The 13,641-nt window shown below is 46.7% G+C and overlaps 1 protein-coding gene across 1 annotated transcript in view; it reads right to left on the bottom strand.

Moving 5' to 3' along the window:
• SYNGR3 (synaptogyrin 3) overlaps nucleotides 1–12,474 on the bottom strand; it is a 42,028-nt gene extending 29,554 nt beyond the window's left edge. The window contains exon 1 of the mRNA XM_079952718.1: nucleotides 12,184–12,474. Coding sequence (XP_079808844.1) covers nucleotides 12,184–12,282 — 99 coding nt within the window. The 5' untranslated portion in view covers nucleotides 12,283–12,474. The remainder of the gene's footprint in view (nucleotides 1–12,183) is intronic.
• Nucleotides 12,475–13,641: the final 1,167 nt, after the last annotated feature.

Genomic DNA, 13,641 nt, shown 5'->3' on the forward strand with positions numbered 1-13,641 from the left:
ACTTCGTCTTCCCCTGTAGCTCCGGAAACTGGCCTTGGACTGTTGAAATTCCTGTTGCTTTTCTGGACACTTTGCTATCAAATGAAACCTGCTGCCACATCGAAAACATGACTTGCTGGCCATAGCAGACACTTGTGAGGCTTCCTTACAGCTCTGCCTGCTAGTTCCCCCACGCTGGGAATTATCTGAACATCCAACCGTTGGGGTATTTGAATTATCAATACGTATTCGATGATGTTGATATTCTTGCTCACACAATCTACCAGTCACATAATTCATATTCAGCTGGTCCTCTGGCAAAACTTGTAAAGTTAGTACTAAGTTTTCAAACCCTGCATGCAGACTGCTAAGAAGAGTATAAACTTTAATATTTTCAGGAAAATTCACACCTAGAGATGACAGTCGGTTGAAATACTCAGTCATCTGTGACGTGTGTTCAACCACACTATCCCCTGGCTTCAGTTTCAACTCATACAAAGCACGTATAATGTTCACCTTCTCTCCGGGCATGGCTCTATGGTGAATTCGCCTAAGAGCTTCCCAAATTTCAAATGCAGACCTTAAATTTTCCACATGAGGTAATTGGGAATCATCTATCGATACCATCAACATGCATCTAGCTTTAGTGTCCATTTTATCATGTTCCCTGTTCTGAGCATGTGCAGCAGCCTGTTGCTCTGCTGTGGCATCTGCTGGAACAGCCACAAACTGTTCTCCTCTGGACATAGTCAGCCCACACTTCTTTGGCTTCCAACCAGACTTGAGCCTTCTTAGACCACTGCACGTAATTAGCAGAGTTCAACTTTGTAAAGGGAACCTGGAAATTTTCCACTGCCATTCTTGGGGTCGGCTGCTACTCCCTCTGTGTGCCCTTGCTTCTCTTTCCCCTTGGGATTTGTTTTACTCACTTTTCAGACGCCTCTAGCCTCCTCTGAAGCCTTTTAAACTTTTTTTTCCCTCCGTCTCTTCACTAGCAACCTACCACCGTCCTCTGTTTTTATTAACAAAACAAAAACACAACGGGAGGTCAAGCTAGCCTTTTGCAGCTAATGAAGCTGTAAATCTTCACTTACGCAGCTCTCTCAACTTTCTGCAGCCTCTCAGTTCCTTTAAGAGCTGGATTTACGACCAAGCCGGTCTTCTCTCATCCGAAAGCTGCTTTCACTTTCTCTGCACACAATACAGCTGTAGAAACGTAGAAGGATCCATAACCTAAGAGAGTCTGTGTAGTGGTCCAGTAAACGCTTCCGCTGCGCAACCAGCAACAGTTCTCTTTGCAGAGCATTAATTAAGTCCAGTGCAGAGATTCTTGTTGCAGTACAAGCTTCAGAGTCTCAGCAGCAAAGAAATAACGACACAGGGAAGCCTGTCTTTCCAAAGACAGGTTTATTGCAGAAAGATAACAGAAACACCTCCGGAGCTTTCAGACATTTTTGCTTCACGCCCCACAGGCAGAGAAAACAAACACTCTTTATATAATGAGCAACTTAACAACTTAACGAGCTTGACTACTTTAAGTCACATGACATTGCTAACTTGCCAGCGTCTTAGGTTTCACACCCTAACAAGTTATACACTGGTGGGGGGGTAGATATGTTGCTGCATGATATGTATGTAGCCCAAAGAGATCAGAAAATGCAGAAACTAAAAATGGAATACACCCACCCCCAATCTCCTTGAAAACCACCAATTGGACTGCACCACTGGAAGTCCAGCGATCCAATTGAACTCATGACCACAGGGGAGGAATCCCAGTACACACCGCTGCACCACCTCATTCTGCCAGGAAGGGGTTCAAATGCCCTTATCTGTTCACAGCCACAGCCACAGTTTTGTAGCACAGTTTTGTAGCACAGCATTCCTAAGGAAAGCCCTGAGTGCTCACTGGAAGGACAGATCGTGAAGCTGAGGCCACCTCATGAGAAGAGAAGACTCCCTGGAAAAGACCCTGATGCTGGGAAAGATGGAGGGCACAAGGAGAAGGGGACGACAGAGGACCAGATGGTTGGACAGTGTTCTCGAAGCTACCAACATGAGTTTGACCAAACTGCGGGAGGCAGTGGAAGACAGGAGTGCCTGGCATGCTCTGGTCCATGGGGTCACGAAGAGTCGGACACGACTAAATGACTAAACAACAACATTCTGGCTCAGATCCTCTGGCAAGGATGCAGGGGACCGATACATCTCCTTGCCAAGGGTGCAAGGGAGCCTAGGTATGCCTCTGCTGATAAGCCAGCTCTAGCGGGTAGCATACCAGCTGGACATTGCTGCTCTCTCACATCAGCCTTTTCTTCTGCCTTGCCCCATACTTAACTGACTTGTACATGGTGATAGCAGCACCCAACCTACCTGGGTAAAGTCCCAAAGTTCTCATGTGCTCCGGAGGAAAGTCCTTTCCCCTTACATTCCTCTTGCCATAATTCCTCCTTGCCAGGAGACTGAGCGGGCGGCTTCCAATTGGCTGCAGGAAGCCTTGCCGCGCGGGGACGGAGCTTCCTGCAGCCAGTCGGAAGCCTTGCCACGCGGTGAGGTAAATCCAGCAAGGCGAGGCTTTTCCATTAAAAAGAACAGTTTCCGTGCACTGAGGTAAACCCAGCTGGCGGACCAGATTTACGAGCCTGGTGGGCCAGATTCGGCCCGCGGTCCGTAGTTTGGGGACCCCCGGTGTAGACATTACTGAGCGAGATGGGTCAGTGGTTTTACTCTGTATGAGCCAGCTTCCTACGTTCTGAGGTTCCTAGTTAAGGGACAGACTACAGCTGTAAGGGAATGTGAAGCTGCAATGCTTATCATGGACATGATGCCAAAACAAAACTTTACAACAAACATGCAAGGTAGGCCAGTAGCAGTCAGAGTGTCAAATTAGGACCTGGAAGAGGCCAGGGTTCTGGTTTTAAACTGCTTTTATTTATTGTATCTGGCCAAGCCTTTTTGAAATGTTTTCCTCTGCATAAAGCGACTGACAATTGTAATAATAATAACAGAAATAATAATAACAACGTTGTGAGTCACAGCTCAGGTGTCAGCCCATCTCCAGCCCATCAGCTCCAGCGGGTAAGCAGCATTAAAATGCCAATTTTGCATGCAGAAAATGCATCATTCAAATCATGTTCAATAAGAAGCACATGAGCATGTTAATATAACTCACTTATCCACTTTTAAGTTACAAAATCTAGGAAGCAGCTGAAAATATTTAAAGAGGCACAAGAGATAAATTTTCTGTGCCAAGATGACCACATGAGGACTTTTAATGGCACATGAACACAGTCAGGCGGGTGCTCTGTCCATCCAGGAATCTGCAAAGCCTATTTTTTATCCTAAATTCTGCATTAAAAAACAACAAACTACCACCTGTGTAAGTAGTTCTGAAATTCTAAGACAAAAATATTGCATTTTCTAGGATGAATCACTTTCCATTGGAATTTTAACTATTCTGGGGAGAACTTGGCCACAATCACTGCACACATTTAAAGCACTATGATACCTCTTTCAACAGTCATAACTTGACCCAAAGAATTCTGGGAGCTGTAGTTTGTTAAGGGTGCAGAGTTGTTAGGTGCTCCTTCCTCAATTCCTTTCCATGAGCTACAAATCCCAGAGTTCTCTGCAAAGAGGGATTGATTGTTAAACCACTCTAGAAATTGTAGCTCTAGGAGGGAAATTAGGGGCTTCCTAACAACTCTTGGTACCCTTAAAAAACTGCAACTCCCAGGATTCTTTGGGTGAAGAAGAGACTGTGCACCCCAGTGTTTTCAATGTAGGGTGTGAATGTGGCCTTAGTAGGAACAATTCATGTTAAGTCAGCGGCTGCTGCACGTGATCTGTGCCAGTAGGGATCATTAGGAAAGGTGACAAAACACCCTATGAGCAAATCAGGAAGAATACTCATTAAACTACTATCAGCAGATGAGGCTATTGGGGTGCTGACACCAGGGGCTGCCTGGTTTTTCCTGAACAGCAACAGGGACTTTTCAGTAGCAGTTCCCAGGTTGCAGAATGCCCTCTCTAGTGATGCACACCTGTCTCCATCATTATTCACTTTCAGGAGCAGTTTGAAAACATTCCGGTTTACTCAGGAATTTGGTGGCAGCTGAAGAACGCTGTTCCTGTCAACCTCAAAATTACTGGATGGTATTAATGTCTTTACAGTGGTACCTCAGTTTAAGAACAATCCTGTTTACGAACGCTTCGGTTTAAGAATTAAGTTTGTAAACCGAGGGGCCACTGTACTTGTAATTGCTTTTTGATTTATTTTTCTTAACCTTTACATTTTTCAATTAAAAAATGCTTTTGAAGGTAATTGTAACTCCTTTCTAACTGCAACTGCTTTTAGATGTTTTTAACTGTAATTGTTGCTGGAATGCTTTATTCCGTTTTAGAACGTTCCTGCTTTGTTTTTAAATTGCCTATTTGTTTGCCACCCTGCGTTCCTTGGGGGTGGGATATAAATTCAATAAATAAAATAGATAAATAAATAACACCCCATGAGCAAATGGGAATAAATGCTCTGATAACATTCCTGCAATCAAATCAGCAGAAACGCTCAGTAAAACTGGAGGCAACTCTGAGCCTCCATGTAAGTTTTCTACGAATGCATCAGGAACTCAATAAGCCAGTCATCTGGAAGAGCTCTAGGGAAGGCAGGGCTACTTCCTAGAGGACTGTGCTGCCTGTACATGCTCCTCTTTCCTCAGTCTGCAAAATAGCAAAACAAACCGAAGCTGACAAAGTCATCTTAATGGTTCACTGCTAGAAAAATTCAACCCTGGCTTCCTCAAGCGCAAAGCCAGTCCCTCAACCAGGCACACACAAATCCAATTTGCAAACACTTCATAGGAAACTCTGCCTTATCCTGAGCCAAACCACTGGTTCAGCTAGCTCAGTGTTGTCTACACTGACTGGCAGCAGCTCTGCAGGTTTCAGACTGGAATCATTCCTAGCCCTACCTGGATATCTTAGGGATCGAACCTAGGGCCTTCTACATGCACAGCAGATGCTCTGTCACTTCTCCAAGTTCCTCAAGTGCCCTTCCCATTCCCTCATTCTCTCTCAAATGTGTTCCCACAACCCACTTGATTTCCACCCGTTTTCTAACCTGCATCACAAGCAAAGACAACGACTAGACCTTTAAAATCAAAGCTTTTAAAATTCCTTTAAAATCAAAGCTGTCAGCAGTTCAAATACGTGCTCCCGATTCAAGGCACAATTCAGGATGGAAAAGCTTTGCTTGGATATAAGGCACTGATGCGGATTGGAAACAATAGTTTCCCACCCCTCTCTCCTCAAAATGGAGGAGAAAGGGGAAATTGTTTTCTGCTGTTTCAGTGGGTAAGACCCAAACCAACGGATTCAAAGGACAAGAAAGGAGGTTCTGACTAAACACCAGGAAGAACTTTCTGAGAGTTAGGAGCTGCTCAACAGTGGAACAGACTCCCTAGGAAAGTGGTGGACTCTCCTTCCTTGGAGGCTTTTGACCATAAATTGGATGGTCATTTGTGAGGGATTTTTTTTTAGCTGTGATTCCGGCATCGCAGCGGGTTGGGCTAAATGACCCTTTGGAGTCCCTTCCAACTCTGCAGCTCCATGATTCTATGACAATGTGGCTGGCTGGTGTAGATGCCTGGTTTTGCTGCCCATCTGTTCAAGTGGCAGCCCTGCTTCTCCCCACCCCCAGCCCGCCGCCCCCACCACCTAGAAACATCTTGTACTGAACACAACCCCCAGGGAGATAAAAACACCCTCAATGATACTTAAAACACAAAACAAACTCGCGCAGACAGCAGCGGGGGAAGGAAAAGCAATTCTCCTAATGGGTGGAACTGTCTGCTTTTCTTTACCGTCAAGTATCAGAGGACAAATAAGGGAGAAACTCCCCGCCTGGCCAGGCCCCTCGGTCGCTGCCCGTTATTTGCTGCTGGTTGGCAGAGAAAGGTGCCAGACCTAAGAACATATGAGGCTGCTGGATCAAGGACAAAGGCCCATCTACTCCAGCAACCTCTTCTCACAGTGGCCAACCAGATGCCTGAGGGAAGCATGCAAGCAGGACCTGAGCATTCTCCCCTCCTGCCATTTCCAGCAACTGGTATTCAGAAGCATGGCTGCCTTTGACAAGGGAGGGAGAGTAAGCCATAGGAACATCAGAAGAGCCCTGCAGTGCTGGATCAGGCCAAAGTGGGAAACAGCTAGTCCAGGAACCTGTTCCCATGGTGGCCAGCTAAATGTGTGACAAACCCACGAGTAGGATTCAAGCGCAAGAGCCCTCTCCCCCCTCCTGTGGGTTCCAGCAACTGCGATTCAGGAGTGTTGCTGTGAAGGAGGAGCCACTATCATGGCCAGTAGCTGTCAATGACCACCTCCTCCATCTTTTAAAGCCATCTAGGTACGTGGCCATCACTGCCTTGTGTGGAAGGGAGTTCCAGAGGTTAACTATGTGCTGCCTGAATAAGGGCTTTCTTTTATCTGAGGGACGCAGGTGGCGCTGTGGTCTAAACCACTGAGCCTCTTCTAGGGCTTGCTGATTGGAAGGTCGGTGGTTCGAATCCGCCCAATGCGGTGAGCTCCCATTGCTCGGTCCCAGCTCCTGCCAACCTAGCAGTTCAAAATCACGCCAAAAATGCAAGTAGATAAATAGGTACCACTCCAGCGGGAAGGTAAACAGTGTTTCCGTGCGCAGCTCAGGTTTCACCAGAAGCAGCTTAGTCATGCTGGCCACATGACCCAGAAAAACTGTCTGCGGACAAACGTTGGCTCCCTCAGCCTGTAAAACGAGATGAGCACCACAACCCCAGAGTCGTCTGCGACTGGACTTAATTGTCAGGGGTCCTTTACCTTTACCATTTTTTATCTCTACTGAATCTTCCAACGTTCAGCTTCATTGGATACCCACATATTCCAGTGTTAGGAGAGAAGGAAAAAAACTTTTATCAATCCACCTTCTCCATGCTGTGCACAAAGCTTGGTGGTTAGACTATGGATGTGTTCACATGACTGCCTTTGAGCATAGATAAGTTGGGGGGGGGCATTGTGTGTTTCACAGCTCCCTCAGCACAGACATTCACATCAGCACAGCTTCATTGGTGTTAGATTCATTTGAACACAGAGCGGGGGCTGTTCAAACCTTGGCTGGAGATTAGGAATAAATTAAGGTCTCTTAATAGGTGTGAAACTAGTTTGAGAAACAATAATCAAATAGTAGTATTTCATAATGAAGTACAGGGCACGTATGCATTATGGATAATGTCAGGTGAACAAGGATGGAAAAAACAGCCCTGGAAACACGGTAAGTATATAACGTAAAGTGAGTGTGGACACAGCCTGAGAATTCATACCAATTTCACAGAATTGTAGAGTTGGGAAGGGACCCAAAGGGTCATTTAGCCCAACCCCTGTCATGCAGAAATCCCAGATTTGTTTGCAGGGTAGCTGTATGACAATCAACATTGTCTAATTTCCCAGCAAACATTGTGGTGCCATCCAAATTCTGCAAAGCAAAAAACCAAGGTTCGTAAGCTAACAACAAACCATGGCTTCACATCACAGTTTGTTGTTAGTAGACAAACCATAGCTCAGCGACTGAGAAGGGTTTGCACATAACACAAACCCAGTGTTTCTCAATCTTGGGTCCCCAGCTATTGCTGGACTACAACTCCCATCATCCTTAGCTAGCAGGGCCAGTAGTTGGGGTGATGGGAGTTGAAGTCCAACAACAGCAGGGGTCTGAAGTTTGAGAGACTTTGCACTAACCATGACTCTAACAAACGTGTATGGAAACCTGGAGAGCCAAAGATTGGAAAAATGAGAGAGAAAACAAAACTGAGAGATTCACCCCTCCATACTACTGGCAGTATGAAGTACCATGCAAAAGGATACTGAGAGGTCAGGGGGTGGACAAGCAGTAGCAGAGAGGGCCAGATTCTATGGGTGCTATCCCACTAAGTCATAGAACAGACAGATTAATATCACCAGCCTCAAGATATCTGATTTCATTGATTTCATTGGGTCTGCTCTGAGTACAACTAACATTTGGTATCACCCCCTATGTATCAACACTCATATCAATGTCTGGCTAGAGTTCACGTGGTTTTAACCACATTGCTTCCTCCAGTCGTGTAAAACAAGGCCATACTTGTATTTTATTTCAGTTGGTAAAAAGCCCCCTTCTTCTTTTTTTCTAAGTGAAAGGTTTATTTTCACATTGCAAACCAGGACTGCAAGGAAAAGCAGAATGCAAACTGTCACCACAAAGCAAACTGGGTTGGAATGAAGAAACATCCCAGGACTTTCCAGCTCTTATAGCGAGGCTTCCTGAAATCTCATATCGAAAGAACAACATGTTCAAGAGAGCTGCCATTCTCTCCAAAGAAAGTGAAACCCATTAGTGGTTTAAGCTAATGCTCAGGGAAGACAGTTCTTGCTCCAAGTCAGGGTCTGAAGATCTCAACCTCCTATCCAAAAATAGGGTGAAAAGCACCCTGGGATGATTTCACTGCAACCCTGACACAAAATTACAGCAAAGTCCTTCTGGCACTCCCTGGGGTGGCTTAACCTGTTGCCCTCTGGACAATGTTGGGACTGCAATTCCCAGCAGCCCACATTGCCAGCGATCAGAGATGATGGGAGTTGTAGTCCAGCCAACATATGGAGGCCCACAGGTTAGCAACCCCTCTTCGAGGACATCAGCCACATTGGCACTATACATATAAAGCACTGTGCTGTCACTTTGAACAGACATGGCTTCCCACAAAGAATTCTGGGAGCTGTAGTTTGCTAAGAGTTGTTAGGGACCTCTATATTCCCTTCACAGAGCTCCAGTTCCCAGATTTGGGAAGAGAAATCGATTGTTAAACCACTTTGGGAATTATAGGTGCTGGAGGGGAACAGGAGCCTCCTTCAGCTGTCACTTCCACACACTATATCTGCATACATGAGTGAGTAAATGTCTTGGAGCAATCTTTGTTAGCCTCGTGCCCCCCCAACCAGATATTTTGGACTGCAATTCCCACCAGCTCCATTCAGCATGGCCATTTGAGGCTACAACTCCCATCAGCACATCTGCTTTGCATATAGAACATCCCAGGTTCCATCTCTGGCATCTCCAGGTAGGGCTAAGAGGGCATCATGCTGAGCTGCTGCCAGTCAGTGTAGACAATACACTAGACAGACCAATGGTCTGATTTGGTATCAAAGCATCTTCCTGTATTCCTATCTGATGGGCACCAGTTTCCAGAAGGGTTTCTGAAAGGATTATGAATCTGTGTTAAGTGATATTATGAACATTTCTATGCACTGATGTGTGTCAAGGATTTCCTGAAAGAGACTGCAGTCAAGGAGGTGATTCACGTTTCCCCCCGTGTAACAACGTAGAGAGATAGCTATATATACCTGCCAACACTTCGTGCATCTGATGAAGGTGATGCCGTGAAAGCTCAGGCCGTTGATAAACCATTTTTAGTCACAAGCTTATTTCTTGCTGCTACAGACTAATTTGGCTACCTAGCTGGAAATCAGGCATGTAGATACCTAGGGAAGGCATTCTGGGGATGCTCATATAGTAGCTTCAATGTTTATTACTGTCTTACATGGGCAAAGGATTCCTCCAGATCAGTGTTTGCCAATCTGGTGCCTTCCAGATGTTTGGGCCTTTGGCTGCCATCAGTCCCAATACCATAAGGCCGTGTCATCTGGGGATGATGGGAGTTGTAGTCCAAAATGTCTGGAGAGTGCCAGCTTGGCAAAGGCTGCCAGACGCCAAAAACCTCCTTGTTTAGGTGGATGTTTGCTCTATTGGTTTTTTATTTTATCTGTTGTGTTTGTCTCTGATTTTATTAAATTGCTGTTGCTTGATTTGGAATTCCACTGCATTTTAGGGTTGGATTGTTGTTAACTGCCCTGAGTGGGGTGTTGCGCACCAGGAGAGCAGAATCTAAAAAAAAATAATCCCATCTATATAAATGATAAATAAATCTAATTCTGTAGTACTGATGGGTCCTAAATCAGGAGAATCATAATTCAATAGGCTGGAGAGTGAAACACCCCATATGGAAGGTACTCAATAGCCACCTACAAAGTTATGAATATCATAAACTCTTCTAGCCACAGTCAGTCTGTTCTATTCCTCCGCATTGGGGGCAGAGGAGGAAGCAAGAAGACAGCACGCTTGAGCAGCCCCAAAGCTGGTTACGCAGAGGCCTGATCCCCTCCATATTCCTTTGAAAGGGGCTGCCCCTGCTGCTGCCTGTCCATCAAGGCCTAGCTTTCTGGGGTCACGTGGCTGCTTCCAGTGAGATCTAGCAAAACTCTGGTAGCAGCGGCACGGGTGGGCCATGGGATTCCCCTGCCTTAGGAAGCTGCCTCAGTCCACCACACACAAGTGGGCTGATCCTGGCTGTAGCTCAGTGGCTGAGCATCTGCTTTGCATGCAGAAGGTCCCCCGCTTCAATCCCCAGTGGCATCTCCAGGTATAGCTTTGATAGACACCCTGTCGGAAACGCTGGACAGAAGCTGATGGTCAATCTAGGCAATGCTTCCTGGGTTGTTATTCAAATCAGCCCTTTATTCAGACCAAGAGGACTGGAAACTTTACTTTTGGGTGAAAGGACTACTGATCAGTAGTTGCATACAGAAACATCAATGGTAGAGCACTTGCTTTGCATGCAGAAAATTCAATCTCTAGCATCCTGGGTATGTCTAGGTAATTTTAATTTTTTTCTATACTCAGCTTTTTCTCCAAGGAGCTCCAGGTGGCTTATCTCCCTCCTCATCTAATCCTCACAACAACCCTGCAAAGTAGGCTAAGGTGAGAGTCAGCAACTGCCCCAAAATCACCAAGTGAGCTTCATGGCCGAGTGGGGATCCAAACCCAGGTCTCCCTGGTCCTAGTCCAACACTCTAACCACTATGCCATGGTGGCTCTCTAGTCTGAAACCCCCAGAGAGCTTCTGCTGGTTAGAGTAGACAATACTGAGCTCAAAGAGTTAACCTCAATGTAGGGCGGTTTCCCATCTTACATTTAATCAGTTGTGAGCAGCATAGTCGAGGTGGCACTGAGAACCCTCCAAAAGCCCGACAAGGCCCCTGATATTATAATACCCAAAAAATAACAACACACCCATTGTATACACACAAAAAATGAGAGCGTCATTGCCTTCCACACCACCGAGCCACAAGGCTCAGCCACAGCAAAAAGGGGCTGTGAGCAAGAGATGATTCTGCCCCTCCTTTGAACCGAGCCCATCTTGCTGTCGCCTTCCAGGAGAGAGCAGCCAGAACGGTCACCCAGCAGCCATCAAAGTGGGCAGCCGTGGTGCTGCTGCCCTCATCTCTCGCTTCGGAGAAGGAAGAGAGAGAAAAAGAAAGACAAACACAGCAGAAGGAAGCGTGACATCATTCCACACCCATCCCTCCAACAAGGGGAGGCCTTGCAGGTGGATTCAGCCATGCTTGCTTTTTTTCCACCAAGGCAGGTGGCGGGGGTGGGGGGGGAGAGAAAAAATGTCTCCTGGCAGAACGGTTTTTCAGTCCCAAACACACACACCTTCGGCTGTGGGTTTCAGATCCAGAAAAGAGCAGAGAGAGAAGTCTTTCCACACCTTCTGTTGCAAAGCCAGGTAGCAAAAGAGCAGATTGGCAGCATGGGGAGGGGGTAGATCCATATCTCCTAGAGGGGCTGTAAAGAGACAACCTGACCAGAGCGGGAGGGGGGGCGGGTAGGAGAAAATTAGGTGGGGGAGCAGACTTTTCCTTCAAGGCACACATGCATTTCCCCCTTCCCCCCCCTTGCTGTGTGTGTGTGTGGGGGGGGTGAATTAATGACATTTAAAGAGGTGGGGATTCTTTAGGCACTCCAGAAATAAAACGAGAAGCTGCCATACCACACCACCATTAACCCACAAACACGCCAGACGATGCAGAGTCATCTTTCTTTTCTTCAAACCGACACGCCAAAAATAAAAAGGTCATTCCTCCCACCGCACCTGAGCGTTGCCCGCGCCCCTCCCTCCCTTCTCCTGCATGCACAATGTCTGCAACATAAAAATAATAAATTGGAATAAGCCCCCCTCTAATATGGTGGAGGGGCGCAGCAGACGACGACAAGGCTTGTTGACCTTTGGAGGGCTCTGAAAGGCCACGCGAGGCGTGGGTCTAGTGGCGAAGGGAGGGGGTGGCTTGGGGTGCGAGGCTTACCCCCGAAATGATCCTCAGGATCGTCTGAGGCCGCCGGAGGAACTCCAAGGGATCCACCGCCGCGCCTGCCCTGCCGGCTCCAAAGGAGGCTCCTTCCATGATTCCTCTCCAGGCGCCCTCTCTGCGGATCCCTCTCCTCGCTCGCGCGCCCTCCTTTCGCTTCCAAGCGGAGAAGAGAACAGAAAGGGAAAGCGGCGGCGGCGCCTGCCTGGGGGGCGAGCGGGCGGGCGGCGGCAGAGGCTGGCAGGCAGCAAAGCGAGCCAGGCAGCAGGCGCGGGCGGGCGGAGACCCGGGAAGCTCGCGCCACCACCTGCCCGCTCGCCTGTCCGGGTTCAGCTTCTCAGCGCGCGCAGGCTTCGCTCCTGCTGCAGCGACCAACCTAGTGGGTGGGGTGGGGGTGGGGGTTGGGGCGGGAGGGGGGAAGCGATCATAATAATAGGTGGGGTGGGGTTGGGGGTTGGAAAGGTAATCAGAATATTAGGAGGGGAGGGGGGGGGTAATCATAATATTTAAACGGGAAGCCCTGCAACAGAAACAACAGTAGCATCTTCAGGGGGTTGTGGCATCAGCAGCTTTTGTGAACTGCAGCCCTCCTCATTAGAGGCAGGAAACGTTCAGACTAGTGTGCTGGTGCACTTATTATTTTTATTTATTTATATTTTTACTGTATTGCTGAATTTATATACCACCCTATACCCGAAGGTCTCAGGTTCACAGAACAAAATCAGAATATGAAACCACAAAATATATAAGCAAAATAAAAAAACAACCCAATAAACCCCACATTTTAAAAGAGCATAATTGTTGTTGTTGTATTTTGTTAAATTCACTGGGTGTCTTTCTCCAGCCAATAAATAGTTCTTGCTGGTAGCCCATAGGCCATTGCAATGAGGGCAAAATCCCTCTTAAAACAGGATTGAATGGATCCTCTTTTTAAAATGCAATCTACATTGAAATAACCCTTAAAAACCCTTCCTGGGGTCACTTTTTCAAGATTTAACTTTCTCAAATTAGCCAGCTACCATAAGAGACCCACTGGCCATTCAGTTCAAGATTCTGACTTGCAAATATTAATATGATATCCATCAGCATGATAATGGAACTCTCTCCTGCAGGAGGCAGCAGTGGCAACCAGCTTGGATGGCTTTAAAAAGGATTAGACAAATTCAAAGAGGAGAAAGCCATCAATGGCTACTGTCAAGAATTTACTTTGCCCAGGTTAAAGTAGCCTTGTGCTGATTTGTTTAATTAGTAAGGACCAGGTGCTGTTAGTTAGGTTCTTTGTAGATAAGCTTGTGATTGGGCTGGCTGACGGCCATAATTTTTGCAGCTGCAAAAATATCCCCATGGTAACTCCTCTTTGTACGTATTAACGGGTAATTGGAATTTAGTTATTAGCTTTTCTTGTTTTTACACTCTCGGCTAAGAGTTTGTGCAATTGAGAAGCTTGCCTTATTT

Source organism: Podarcis cretensis (genome assembly GCF_951804945.1).
Source record: "Podarcis cretensis genome assembly, chromosome: 14".
Classification (NCBI taxonomy): domain Eukaryota; kingdom Metazoa; phylum Chordata; class Lepidosauria; order Squamata; family Lacertidae; genus Podarcis; species Podarcis cretensis.